The sequence below is a fragment of the Theropithecus gelada genome, chromosome 13 (genome assembly GCF_003255815.1).
Source record: "Theropithecus gelada isolate Dixy chromosome 13, Tgel_1.0, whole genome shotgun sequence".
NCBI classification, from domain to species: Eukaryota; Metazoa; Chordata; class Mammalia; order Primates; family Cercopithecidae; genus Theropithecus; species Theropithecus gelada.
The window spans coordinates 45,611,892-45,626,146 of NC_037681.1; the positions used below are offsets into that span (position 1 = coordinate 45,611,892).

Consider the following 14,255-nt stretch of genomic DNA (forward strand, 5'->3'; position numbering starts at 1 on the left):
AGAGGGCAGTTTGGCAGATTTCATAAAATGTTAAATGCACATTCCCTTCAACTAGACCTTTTTCTTTCTAGGTATCTATCTTAGAGAAACAGATGCACAAAGATGTATGACCAAGGATGTTCACAGCTGCAATGCTAAATAGTAAAATATCATAAACAACATAAATGCCCACCAGTATCAGAATGGCTAAATAAAACCATGGGAATCCATATGGTGGAATATAATAGTAATTACGTGGCTAGACTGCACAGACTTACTGGAAGTCAAAAACCAAGCTGTAAAACGAAACTACAGTGTAGTTCCATTTGTGTAAAAAGAAAAGGAAAACCCTGAAGCAAAATTATGTATTTACACGCATACACACAGATAGAAAAAAATCATGACATACATCAAACTGACAGCATCAAGTACGTCTGGTGAAGGAATTGATTTTTCAGGCCAGGTGTGGTAGCTCATGCCTATAATCCCAGTACTTTGAGAGGCTGAGGCAGAAGGACTGCTTGAGCCCAGGAGTTCAAGACCAGCCTGGTCAACATAAGGGTACCCCCATCTCTACAAAAAATTTAAAAATTAGCCGAGTGTGGTGGCACATGCCTGTTTACTAAGGAGGCTTAGGTGGGAGGATCACCTGAGCCCAAGAGGTTGAGGTTGCAGTGAGCCACGATCATGCCATTGCACTCCAACCTGGCCAATGGAGCAAGACCCTGCCTCAAAATAAAATTTTGGGGTGGCAAGTTTGGGTGGACTTTTTCACATATTTGTGTAATACTTATGTAATTTAAAATACTTTCTAAAAAATTACCAAGTTCCTATTATATGCTAGCTCTGTGCCAGGAGCTTTAAATGTTGTGTGTTACCTTATTAATCCACACAACTCCGAGATGAGAATTGTTCATTGATTCAGCACACTTTCACCCTGCACCTCCCACATGCCAGCCCTGGGGGCAGAGGGTGCCCAGAATGCCTGTATTGAACAAATTTAAATGCAGAAATGGGTAGAGGCAGAAAACAAGCTAGTGAGTGCTGCTGCCATGGGGATGCAGAGTACAGCCAAGTCTATCCACACAGGAGGAACCTCAGCTGGGGTACAGGGTAAGTAATGCCTAAGGTCCCACACCCAGTAAGTGGGACCTCACTCAAGGCAGTATTTGTTTTGTTTTTTGTTTTTTGAGATGGAGTCTCGCTCTGTCCCCCAGGCTGGAGTGCAGTGGTGCGATCTCCGGCTCACTACAGCTCCGCCTTCTGGGTTCACGCCATTCTCCTGCCTCAGCCTCCTGAGTAGCTGGGACTACAGGTGCCCGCCACCGCGCCCGGCTAATTTTTTGTATTTTTAGTAGAGACGGGGTTTCACCATGGTCTCGATCTCCTGACCTCGTGATCCGCCCGCCTCCGCCTCCCAAAGTGCTGGGATTACAGGCGTGAGCCACTGCGCCCGGCTTCAAGGCAGTATTTGAACTTGCCTCCAAAGGCCGCAGTAAACAGCAGCTGACCCTTAAGGTCCACGAAGGCTCTGCTATCTGCTGGGCAGCCCTGGGTGGAGGAAGTGGGTTGTATCTGAGTGCTGCGAGGGAAGGGAGGAGAGACTATGATATTCCAGACACAGATGTTTCATTATCACTATTCAATATTTATTAAGCATCTAATAAGTATAAGGATGCATGAGTTGAGGGTCCCTACCTTCAGGTTGGAAGCAGGAAAGAGACCAGATCCTAGTGCTCTAGGTACAGTAGGACATGGTACCTGCTGCCTAGACAGAATTTAGAATCTGGCTGGGGTGAAGAGATTAATGAGTGAGTCATGCCATCGATGTGCTGTAACTGAGTCCTAAAACCACCAGCAGTGACACAAACTGGAGTCAGTGGCCTCCCAGGCGAGATGACCGCCCAGCTACTGACCCTGGGTCTCTGCGCTCATCTGCCTCGCAGAGCTACAGGGAGGGCTAATGAAGCGAGAGGCCCTTCCTAAACCCTCAAGCCCTCCATCAGAGTGCCTTTTGCTCTGAGAATTAGAAGGAAGAGGAACTAAGGGATTGCGTTCCTTTGGGAGGAGGAACTGCCCCATCCCTGCCCTCCCCACAGCCCTGGCCAGCTCTGCCAGGCCAAAGAAGGTTCTCCTCAGCTCAGAAGCCCGGTGAGAACGACAGGAACACAGGATGGAGGAGATTCTGGCCCCACTTTACCCATGGAGCCTGTCCATACCAGTCCCATGCCATCCTCCAGGTATACCAGTCAGCACCCCTGGAAAAACCACCTCGAAATCAAGGGTGTGAGCCCTTGCCATGGTGGAGACCCAAGATCTCATGCTCCCAGAGAAGTGATCCCACATTCACCCACCTCCTAACTGCTTAGCCGACCGGTAGGTATTCACTGGGCCTGTTCTCCCTGCCCATTGTATTAGGCCAGACAGGGGAAGATGTGATTAACACATAAGAAATAGGGAAAAATACCCTGATGAAATATGATTCAGTGCTAAGTAATATTAACAGTAAGGAGTGCAGTGGCTCATGCCTGTAATTCCAGCACTTTGGGAGGCCAAAGCAGGCAGATCACTTGGGGTCAGGAGTTCAAGGCCAGCCAGGCCAACAAACGAAACCCCATCTCTACTTAAAATACAAAAATTAGCTGGGTGTGGTGGTGCGTGCCTGTAATTCCAGCTACTGGGAAGGCTGAGGCGAGGCACGACAATCGCTTGAACCCGGGAGGTGGAGGTTGCAGTGAGCCGAGAGATTGTGCCACTGCACCCCATCCTGGGAGACAGAGTGAAACTGTGTCTCAAAAATACAAACAAACAAAAACCCAGTAAGAGTTACAGGGATTCAGGGAAGGGAAGAGGTCATTGTGGACTGGAGAAATCTTGGAACCTTCCTGGAGGAGGTAGCAGCTCTTGGCCTCAACCCTGAAGAATGGACTGGGGAAAGCACAGCAGGAACAATGACAGGAAGGAAGGAGCATGGCAAGGTCCCCTCCTACGGGACACCCTCCTATTAGAGGACTGTAGTGAAAGTGGGGTGGGCTGGCCGGGCGCGGTGGCTCACGCCTGTAATCCCTGCACTTTGGGAGGCCGAGGCGGGCGGATCACGAGGTCAGGAGATCGAGACCATCCTGGCTAACACGGTGAAACCCTGTCTCTACTAAAATACAAAAAACTAGCCAGGCGAGGTGGCGGGCGCCTGTAGTCCCAGCTACTCGGGAGGCTGAAGCAGGAGAATGGCGCGAACCCGGGAGGCGGAGCTTGCAGTGAGCCGAGATGGTGCCACTGCACTCCAGCCTGGGCGACAGAGTGAAGACTCCGCCTCAAAAAAAAAAAAAAAAAAAAGAAAGTGGGGTGGGTTGATTGTGGAGGTCGCAGGGTTGAAGACTTGAGAAATAGCCAGAGGGCATCTGACATGATGGGGGAGACAATGGGGAGCCACTGGAGGTTCTACAGCAGGGTGTGATCATGATTAAAGCAGAGCTTAGTCCTTACAGGACTAGTAAGCAGGTGAAGGAAGAGCAACAGGAGATGGAACAGACACAAGACAACAACTTCCTTCCAGCTCCAGCATGAAGTCTCACTTCAGCCTCAGGGACTGCGGAAATGTCTCATTTTCCCCATTCACTTATTTTCCAGTTCTTTCATTTTGTGGCATTCTGAGTCGTCTTAAATCGTGGGGGAGAGAAAGCCTGGAGTGGGTAATCTGGGGTGGGCTCACTTAGTAACTGGTCTGACAAGGGTGGGCAAGGAGAAGCAAGTTAAGCTGGGGAGTGCATTCTGAGGGAAGAACCCCCAGGTGGGGCACACAGCCTAGGGGAAGGGCGGGTGCAGCCTCGGGTCTGGTGGCTGCTCCCCAGCAGAGCACGGGAGCCCTTCTGACCCCGCCCCACCTTCCAGCCACATTTCCTAGCTGCTCTCTGCCCACACCCGCTGTGCACCACCACAACAAACTCTCGTTCCTGAAAAGCCCATGTGTCTTGTGCCTCGGGAGGCATGTGCTTGCTATATTCCTCCCTCTGAAATGCCTTCCTCACCCCTCCCCTAAATTCCAGTTCAACCGTCAAAAGCCAGAAGCCACCTCCTGCTGATGCATAGATGACCCCAGGCAGCGTTCGTTGTCTATGCCCAGTTCAGGGCAGCTTTTTCTGCAGGCGCTATGAGCCCTCATCCTATCACGGGAAAACTAGGAATCCTCTATGCCTTCGGTAGCCCCAGTATCTTACGTGTCGCTCAGCTGTGGAGGCTTCTGGAAATCGGCTAAGTAAAGGTGCCCTGAATGAAGGGTTGCAGGCGTTGCATCCTGAGATTAGGAAGTGCTGGCTGGCCCTTCAAGTGATATTGTCTGGGGAACAGCTGGAGCTGGGTCCTGAAGGCTGGGTGGTTTGTCGGGAGGGGAGGTGCCTTTTTTGGGAGGAGGTGGGTAGTTGGATCTAGGAGGGTGGGTAAGTGGTTAGTGGATCAACACTGGCAGAGGGTGGGGGGTGGAGATCTGGGGATGCAGTTAACAGAGGTTGCTGCTTGAGATCAGCTGAAGGAGGTGGGGAGGAACCTGCAGGGGCCTTGGGAAGGCCCAGGGAGGCAGTTTCAGAAGGGCTCAAATGTCAGAGAGCAAAATGAGACTGAGAAAAGAGAAGAAATGTCTGTGCTGTTATTACACCATTTAGAAAACATGACAAAAAATTAGCCAGGCGTGGTGGTGTGTGCCTGTAATCCCAGCTACTGGGGAGGCTGATGCAGGAGAATCGCTTGAACCTGGGAGACGGAGGTTGCAGTGAGCCAAGATCGTGCCATTGCACTCCAGCTTGGGCAACAAGAGCGAAACTCTGTCTCAAAAACAAAAAACAAAAAACAAAAAAAAAAACAGGCCTGATAGGCCGGATGCAGTGGTTCACGCCTGTAATCCCAGTACTTTGGGAGGCCAAGGCGGGCAGATCACCTGAGGTCAGGAGTTCGCGCCTGACCAACATGGTGAAACCCCCATCTCTGCTAAAAATACAAAAAGCCGGGTGTGTTGGCAGGTGCCTGTAATCCCAGCTACTCGGGAGGCTGAGGCAGGAGAATCGCTTGAACCCAGGAGGGAGAGGCTGCAGTGAGCCGAGATCTAGCCATTGCATTCCAGCCTGGGCAACAAGAGCGAAACTCCATCTCGAAAACAAACAAACAAACAAAGAAAACAGGCCTGATAGCAACAGCTGCTACTCTTGAGTCTGAGGGGGAGTTGGGAATCTTGAAAGCTACCTGTGTTTTCCCAATCTTCTTGATACCTGCATCTAGCCCTTCCCTAACCCCAGGCATAGCCCAGGAGAAGACTGTGTGACAGTCAGGGGCTGGGCCCCACGTCAGAACAGGAAACCTAAATTCTAATTCCATTCTAGTCCTGTTCCCAATTCTTCATTGTGAGCTTATGGCCAGTTATCAAACTTGGTCACCCCAAGTCACCTAGTCTGAAAATGAGATCAGTAGTTCTAAAACTTGTACTAGAACTCGTGGAATTCTTTAATTATAGCATATGAATAAGGAATAATGTTATATTAGCAGAAAATATATTTTGTTTGGAGATCTCCACATCGCAAGTCACATGTACTAAAGTCTTTTAAATTAAATCAACATTCTGGTTTTTCTGGTAATGCCTACTGTTACCTTCATTGGTTGGGAGTGGGGATGCAAATGCCAGGGGTTGAAGACTTACTAGAAAATCTTTTGAGAATTGCTGGAGCCAGGTGATGGCAATGGGAGGTCGTTACACTACTCTCTGCTTCTGCATATGTTCGAAGATGTTCATGAGTTTTACAAAGTCCGTTTTGTTTATTTATTTATTTTTTTTTGAGACGGAGTCTCGCTCTGTCGCCCAGGCTGGAGTGCAGTGGCCGGATCTCAGCTCACTGCAAGCTCCGCCTCCCGGGTTTACGCCATTCTCCTGCCTCAGCCTCCTGAGTAGCTGGGACTACAGGCGCCCGCCACCTCGCCCAGCTAGTTTTTTGTATTTTTTTAGTAGAGACGGGGTTTCACTGTGTTCGCCAGGATGGTCTCGCTCTCCTGACCTCGTGATCCGCCCGTCTCGGCCTCCCAAAGTGCTGGGATTACAGGCTTGAGCCACCGCGCCCGGCCGTTTTGTTTTTTGAGACAGAGTCTCTTTCTGTCACCCAGGTTGGAGTGCAGTGGCACAATCTCGGCTCATTGCAACCTCCGCCTCCTGAGTTCCAGTGATTCTCCTGCTTCAGCTTCCCAAGTAGCTGGGATTACAGGTGCCCACCACTACGCCCAGCAAATTTTTGTATTTGTAGTAGAGACGGTGTTTCAACATGTTGGCCAGGCTGGTCTCAAACTCCTGACCTCAGATGATCCACCCATCTCGGCCTCCTGAAGTGTTGGGGTTACAGGTGTGAGCCACTGTGCCCAGCCCAAAAAAGTCTTTTTAAATTTTAGTTGAGAAAATGTATCTATGATCTAATTTTTTCTGGGAGTTCACTGTAACTGAGGGCAGGCCTCCATACTGCTTCTTCAAGGGAGCATAGTTTGAGAATCACGGAATTTCTGAAAGTTCTTCCAGGTCCTAAAAGTCATAATGTCTAAGCTTCTTGCCCCAGAGCTAAATGACAACAGAAACACTTCACTCAAAGAACCAAGAGCTAAAAAAGCAAAGTCCCTGTTTCCGGGTTGCAGGACACCCAGGAGTGCAGCGACTGACTGAGAGAGAACAGCCCCAATTCCTGAATTTCCACCCCAAACACAACATTCCACGCACAGGTGTAAGTGCCTCTCCTCCCAGACCTCAGACAGGCTACCCTTTCTCCGGGCTCTTCCGGGAAAGTAGTTTCTGCCTTCCTGGATCCCAGAGGAAATGAAAACAATCAAGCAGCCAGAACCCCCACCCTGTTCTGCACTTTTTCCCTTTTTTTTTTTTTTGGAGATGGAGTCTCGCTCTGTCGCCCGGGCTGGAGTGTAGTGGTGCGATCTCGCCTCACTGCAACCTCCACCTGCTGGGTTCAAGCAATTCTCCTGCCTCAGCCTCTCGAGTAGCTGGGACTACAGGCACACACCACCACACCCGGCTAGTTTTTTGTATTTTTTGTATTTTTTTTTTTTTAAGACAGAGTTTCGCTCTTGTTATCTAGGCTAGAGGGCATGGTGTGATCTCTGCTCACTGCAATCTCTGCCTCCCAGGTTCAAGTGATTCTCCTGCCTCAGCCTCCCGAGTAGCTGGGATTACAGGCGCCTGCCACCATACCCGGCTAATTTTTTGTATTTTTAGTAGAGACGGGGTTCTGCCATGTTGGCCAGGCTGGTCTTGAACTCCTGATCTTAGGTGATCCGCCTGCCTCAGCCTCCCAAAGTGCTGGGATTACAGGCGTGAGCCACCACGCCTGGCTAATTTTTTGTATTTTTGGTAGAGACGGGGTTTCACCAAGCTAGCCAGGCTGGTCTCGAACTCCTGACCTCCTTTCAGCTTCCCAAAGTGCTGAGATTACAGGCGTGAGCCACCGCGCCTGGCCTCTGTTCTGCACTTTTCTCTAGAGAAAGCTCTCACACAAAGGCAGACAGATGAACAGGGCCGCCTTCCCCTGGAGGCCTGGGGTAAAGACGAAATGAGAGCTGAGTTCACGTGAAGTGCCCCACGTGGTGGCAGTTTCCTCTCTTTTCCTGTGCAGCTAGGTCACCACCCACTTCTCTTTGTACCCCGTTCTCTACTAATCAAACATACAAGACAGCTCAAAAATTGTGCGTGGCGAGTTGATTTTCCTCCTCAGTCTTTCAGCCTCCATTTTCTCACCTCTCTGCATGGCTGAAGCCCTCCATGGGCTGTTCCCACCTCCCCGACCCCTAAGAAGCTTCTCTGAAAAGTCACCAGCTCCTTCCAGGTTGTCCAATGCCATGGGCATGTCTCAATGAACTCAGCTTTCCCTAGGGCTGGGCAGCCACCCTCCGGAAAAACCCCTTGCTTCCCCAGATATCGCTCTGTCCTGCCTTCTCCCTCGGTCCCCGCTGCCTGCCACTTCTCCTCTCCATGTGGCCTACAAATGTCAGGGTTTTCATGGACACGATTCTGAGACTTTGTCTCTCCTCCCTCTCCCCTTGCTAAGCCCTTAAGTTCCCATGGATTTAAATGCCAGGGTTCTGCTCTCAACTCCCATCTCTGTCACCCGTACTTCCCTACGGCCCAGACTCCAGGCACCTGGCGTCTCACACGAAGCCCTCGATTCCCACCTATCCCAAACCTCATCCTTCCCTGGGTCTTCCCATCTGAGCAAATAGCACAACCATCACCAGGTGTTCAGGCCAGACCCCTGGGAGTCCTCCTTGAGTCCACCAGTTCCCCTCCCCTCCGGTCAAGCCCTATCGTTAGCTCCAAAATACACCCCAAAGCTCTCCTCTGTCTCAATTGCTGCCTCTCAAATCCACATCAAATCCTTCCTGTACACAGAAACCTTCTATGGCTACTCAGTATTGTCAGAAGTAAGCCAGCTTTTGGGCAGACCCTGCAGAGCCCTGATGTGTGGAGCCCCGTCTGCCTCTCCAGCTGCATCTGGCTCTTTCTCCTTTGCCATTTCACCCTGGCACACAGTTTGCCAAACAAGTCAAGCCAAGGCCTTGCTGGTGCTGTTTCCTCTGCCTGGAACACTCTCCCCCACGCCACCCCCCACAAAGCCGGCTCTTCAGTTCCTTCAGATCTTAACTGAAATGCCACCTCCTCCAAGAAGCCTTTCTTGACCACCCCAACTAAAGCAGGCCTCTGCTATCTTCTATTTCAGCCCCTTGTTTCTTTATGTTCTGCCTGTCTCCCCCATCAGAGTGTCAACTCCATGAGGGCAGGAACCATATATGCCCAGGGCCTAGTACACAGCCAGGTATACAGTAAGTGTCCAGTAAGCATCTGCTGAAGGAGCAGATGAACCAGTCATCACTGCCTAGAGATTAAGTGGTTCCCAGTAAGTTCTAAGGGTTAGCCTGAAGGGGAAACTGAGGCCCATCACTTCTGGTTTTCCAGTTCTGCAGGAAAGGCTGGGGCCCAGGCCAGAAGGCGCCTCACCTCCCTTTTCCAGCGTGCCAGCCACTCGTCCCGCTTGCGCTTGCTGATGTAGTAGGGGTCCCCCGCCTGGAAGGTGTGCCTCGGCATGGGCCGCTGACGGAGGCTGGACTCCCAGCCCAAGCCACCCCGCAGCCGGCCCCGGGAGCCCTAGGACAGAGAGACAGATATTAGGGCATTAGGGTGGGAACGGACAGACCCACCGAGGAGGCACTCACCTCAAACACAATGTGGACACTGGCTCCTGGCCAGAGAGGGCACCCCTGGGAGTGCTGGGCAGACCCTGTGTGGGCTTGAGGAGTGAGGGACATGTGTGGTGGGGGCGGGGGGCACATGGACACAGCCACAGGCCACAAAGGGAGGTGCCTGGCCTCTGGAGGGGGATGAGCCGGCTGCCTTGTTGGGGGACTTCCAACCTCCACACCCACTTCCTCTCCTTCCCACAGAGGGATGTGTAAAGGAGGAGGAGGGGCCCACCCTCCACCCCCTCACACACCCTCGCCACCCGTGTCCTTCTTCTAGAATCAGGATCCACAGAGCCCCTGGGGGTGGAACACTTGCCTCCATTTTCATGGATTCGATGTTGGTCTCCTTCTGTTCTTTGCCTGTGGAGAGGGAAGAACAAAGGGACCCGTTCGTTGGTCGGCAGAATTACTGGAGTGGCTCATAGGCCCCACCTTGTGCCTGGGGTCCCTGCCACAGGGGATGGGGGTCCTCTGGCCGTTTAGCTGTTCATGAGTTAAATATGATGGCCCACCACATGCCAGGCACAGTGCTGACCCTGAGGACCCAGCAGGGCCTAGGGCAGAGAAAGAACTCGGGCAGGGGCAGGCCTTGAGGCCCAGGCAAGAGGGAACACGAGGAAAGTCAGAGCTGGGTTTCTGGCCTGTTGACTCTGTCTCAGGTACACAGAAGGGGACTGAAAATACCCCCGTTCTGCTGCTCCCAGTCAAGAGACCTCCTTCCCCAGAGGAGGAGCAGGATGGCAGAGGGGGTGTGGAAAGTGGAGGGGGTGCAGGAAGGCCTGGGCCGGAGGGCCAGCCTGAGTGGCCTCCCTGGCCCTGCAAGGGAGTGTTTGCAAAGAGGCCTTCTGGGCATAAGGGCATGTACTGGGGGGCGGTGGGTACCGGGCCAACTGGAACAAGACCCCGGTGAAGCAACTTCCTCTCTACGAGACTCAGTTTCCTCATCTGGAAAATAAGGATGCTGGATGCGATTTCCAAGGTCCGCCTGCAGGTCCAAATATTATGATTCTATTACTAATCTCATTCTCTGTCCCTCCACTCCCTACCCCATGCTCAGGCCCCGGAGCTCAGCCTTTAATCTAGAAGACTTGAGTTTGGATTCCAGTGTGACCTCTGTAACCTCTCCTGGCCTGTTTTCCCACTGAATCAAGATAGATAAATGTTCTAAAATCATTAGGTTATGATGAGCATTAAGTGCCTAGCATGGGGCCTGGCATACTGTAGGTGTTCAATACATGTTAGTGTGGTATTGTGGCCCTGATTCCAGGTCCTGGCAGGGAAGTCTCAACTTCCCTATTGAGACCCTGCCCTCTCGCGGTGCTTCTCCAGGCCCCCAGCATAAGGGGAGCTGCGTTCCTCCCAAGCATCCCCCTGTACTCCCCACCAGGTCCTCACCACCCTTTCCAGGCACCCCTTCCAGGCTCAGCGCCCTGCAGGCTGCGGGGCTGACTGATTCTGCCTCCCCTAGCTTCTTGCTGGAGGTGGGGAAGTGAGCCCTCCTTCCACCTGGGCCCCTGAGCGTCTTTGCTGGGAGCCGAGAGCGTATCGGGCCTGGACCCACTGCAGGAAGGTCACTAAGGCTGGCTTATGGTAGCTTGGGGTGGGGGGAGACAAAGGGCTTGAAACGGAAAAAACAGCCCCGACTTCATCTCCTGGCTGTGAAGCGGAAGCCAGCCACAGTGTTCACGCCGCGGGTCCTCAGCCCGGGAGGCCACTCCCTTCCCTCGTGACAGGGGGGTCCTGGGCTGGGTTTGGGCTGCCCCCGGGCGCCCAAGACAGCGCTGTCCTCAGTGGTTCTGTCCCGGGTGACAGCGACTCCCGCTAGCTAGGCCCGGGAGCACCGGGGGAGGGAGGCAGGAGCGCCGCCGTGGGTGCGGGCCTGGCGCCGGGCTCATCCCGCGGGGGCCTCGTGGGCGGGGACGGGGCGTCTGTCGCGGGCACCTGTGCGCGTGGGCGGGCGCGCACTCGCCAGCGCTTTGTTCGTGACCGGCCTTTTAAGGGCTGTCTCAACTGTCTTGTCTGGCTCTGCCTCCCTGTTTCCTCTCTGTCCTCTCTCCCACCACAGCCAGCTCCCCCCCTTTCTCGTAGGGCCCCCTCCAGTCTGTCCCGGGCCTCCCGGCTCCCAGGCCAGGGCTTCCCCCTCCTCCCAGACCTGGTCGCTCTGCCCGGCGAGGCTCCGGGCTCCCAGCAGGGGGCGCCTGCCCGCGATCAGGTGGCGGCCGGGGAGGGGGCGGCCTGGCGGTCCAGGCTGACACTGACCCGGCGGGACTCCGGGGCTCGCGGTGGCGCTGGGAACCGCTGTGTCAGCCCTGCGGCTGGGGCGGGGAGTGGAGGACCCCCGGGCTGGCTCCGGGACCTGGACATGGGGTTCCCGACTGCATTCTCTCCCCAGCCTGCTTTAGAACCTCTAAGGTTTCCTACCTGGGACCCACCATGGCATTTAATTACTTTTACGGATATTTATTCATTAGAATATTAGAAAATCAGGGTTGAAAGGCTTTCCCGAGTACTTGTTCAGCACTTAAATTTTGCAGAAAGCTGAGACCTGGGGGATGGAGTGACTTAAGGCCAGAGCTGAGATGAGCTTTCAGGGGTCCGGATGCCCCGGCCAGCTCCCTCTCCACTGCACCACTACGTTTATTTCTCGATGTGACCCCTTCCTAATTTCCCAGCCCCCAGGCTCCCCAAAACAGAACGATTTTTCCTTATGCAGTTTCCAATTGGCTTCTTTCTGGAATTTTCTCCCTGACGACTCTGCGCATGCCCACTTGAGTGATCACACACACACACACACACACACACACACACACACACACGCTTTCCAGCCTGGCCCAGCCGCCTCGGAATGCGGCACTTGTCGTGAGTCAGGGAGGGTCAGCTGCTCTCTCAGTACGGCCTATGCAGCCCAACTGCTCCTGGCCCAGGCCCAGGGTCACCACCAGGGCCAGGTGGCTGTGTCCTTCCAGTGTGGCCCTGGCAGGCCGAACATAACCCTAGTGCATCTCAGGACCTGGGGGCAGGGGAGGCCAGGGTGCTTCTAACACTCGCCTCTTAGTCTGAGCTATACTCAGCCAGAGGACACCCAAGTTCTCTTTAAAATGAACGCAAATCTCCATGACCAGGCTGTAGCCAGGTTTACCTCAGAGGGCAGTCACTGGCCTGAAAAGGGGCCCTGTGCTCAGTCTGAGCAGAGAGGGGCTTTGTGCTGACCCTAATCCAGTCTCTTACCAGTTGTATAATCTTGGGTAAGTAATTTAACCTTTCTGAAGCTTCAGTCTCCCCATCTGAAAAATAGGGATGATAAGAGTCTTCCAGGCTGGGTGCAGTGGCTCATACCTGTAATCCCAGCACTTTGGAAGGCCGAGGTGGGCGGATCACCTATAAGATCAGGAGTCTGAGACCAGCCTGGCCAACACGGCGAAACCCTGTCTCTACTAAAATTACAAAAATTAGCAGGGCAAGGTGGCGGGCGCCTGTAATCCCAGCTACTTGGGAGGCTGAGGCAGGAGAATCACTTGAACCTGGGAGGGGGAGGTTGCAGTAAGCCAAGATCGTGCCACTGCACTCCAGCTTGGGTGACAGAGTGAATGAGACTCTGTCTCAAAAAAAAAAAAGTCTTCCTCCCATGATCACACATGGGGCATAATACACAGCAGAGCTTCTGAAACTTTCATATGCATGGGAAGCATGAGGGCCTCTTTAAAATGCAGATTCTGATCCAGCAGGTCTTCAGCAGAGCCTGCAATTCTGCACTTCTAAATCCCTGGGTGCTGCCAACGCTGCTGGTCTATGGACCACCGTGAGCAGCAAGGAGAGAGAATGCCCAATACAGTCAATACTCAGTAAGGGAAAGCCACATTGCCACTGCCACCATCATCATTATGGCTTTAATGCTGGCGGGGGCAGGAGCAGACCCGAGACAAGCATGGGCCTGTCGGATGTTGGCTCCTGTCCCTATCACTCATCTCAACATCTCCCCTCTTCCTGATTCTTTCTCCTGGCTGTACTTTCAGCACATGCTCAGGCTACAAGAAACGCTGCCTTAAAAAGCCTGTTGCTGCTGTACAGGAGCTCATGAAAGGGGTTCCAGGAGAGTGTCCCCTGAAAAGAGACCTGGAATAATGGGAACTGAAAGGAGACCATGGCCGAGCCACATCCTCTCCGGGGCCTTAGTCTCCTTCCTCATCTGAATCAACCAGCTGAGCATGTGTTCTATGTCAGCTGACTGCTGGAACTGTGACCGAGCCTCTACAGCCTGATTAAGGCATTGCCCGCTGCACACTGGCAAAGCCTAGGCCACTACCCACTCCACTAGGTAACATCTCACCAATTTCAGCTTCCAGGCAGCGCACAGTGGCCTTCAGGGATCCTACTAGCTCTCATCCCTGCCAGAATCTATACTTCCTGGATAGCTGGGGCCACACCGGAGTGCACCAAGGCCAAAGTTTGGTATTTTTGGTGTTTTTTTGAAATGGAGTCTCACTCTATTGCCCAGGCTGGAGTGCAGTGGTGCAATCTTGGTTTACTGCAACGTCCGCCTCCTGGGTTTAAGTGATTCTCCTGTCTCGGACTTCTGAGTAGCTGGGACTACAGGCATGCGCCACCAAGCTCGGCTAATTTTTTTTTGTATTTTTAGTAGAGACAAGGTTTCACTGTGTTGGCCTGGCTGGTCTCAAACTCCTGACCTCAAGTCATCTGCCCGCCTGGGCCTCCCAAAGTGCTAGGATTACCAACATGAGCCACTGCGCCCAGCCTCAAGGCCAAATTTTGGAGGTCAAGGAGACTTAAAGAGTTTTTGCCTACCATACTCAGCACTAAGATTCTAAGGAAGATCCACCTGTCTGAAAGTCCCAGACCCAGGAATCATCCTTGACAGCATCTCTCCCTCACCTCTCATGTCCCTGGCATTTGTCCCCTCCCTTCATCTCCACTGCCATCCTGCTTCCCAGCTCCTCCATTCCATCCCAGGATCCAGATGACATAGTGAGCTTTTCAAATTGCAAAGCTGATTA

General features: G+C 53.1%; 1 protein-coding gene across 3 annotated transcripts in view; it reads right to left on the bottom strand.

Moving 5' to 3' along the window:
• DNMT3A (DNA methyltransferase 3 alpha) overlaps window positions 1-14,255 on the bottom strand; it is a 110,321-nt gene that overhangs the window by 33,189 nt on the left and 62,877 nt on the right. For all 3 annotated transcript variants that reach the window (XR_003115329.1, XM_025354565.1, XM_025354564.1), the window contains exons 5-6: window positions 9,560-9,603; window positions 9,002-9,148 (exon numbers count right to left, since the gene is read on the bottom strand). Coding sequence is in view for 2 of the 3 variants with exons in the window: in XM_025354565.1 (XP_025210350.1) it covers window positions 9,002-9,148; window positions 9,560-9,603 (191 nt within the window). In the remaining variant the exon portion in view is untranslated. The remainder of the gene's footprint in view (window positions 1-9,001; window positions 9,149-9,559; window positions 9,604-14,255) is intronic.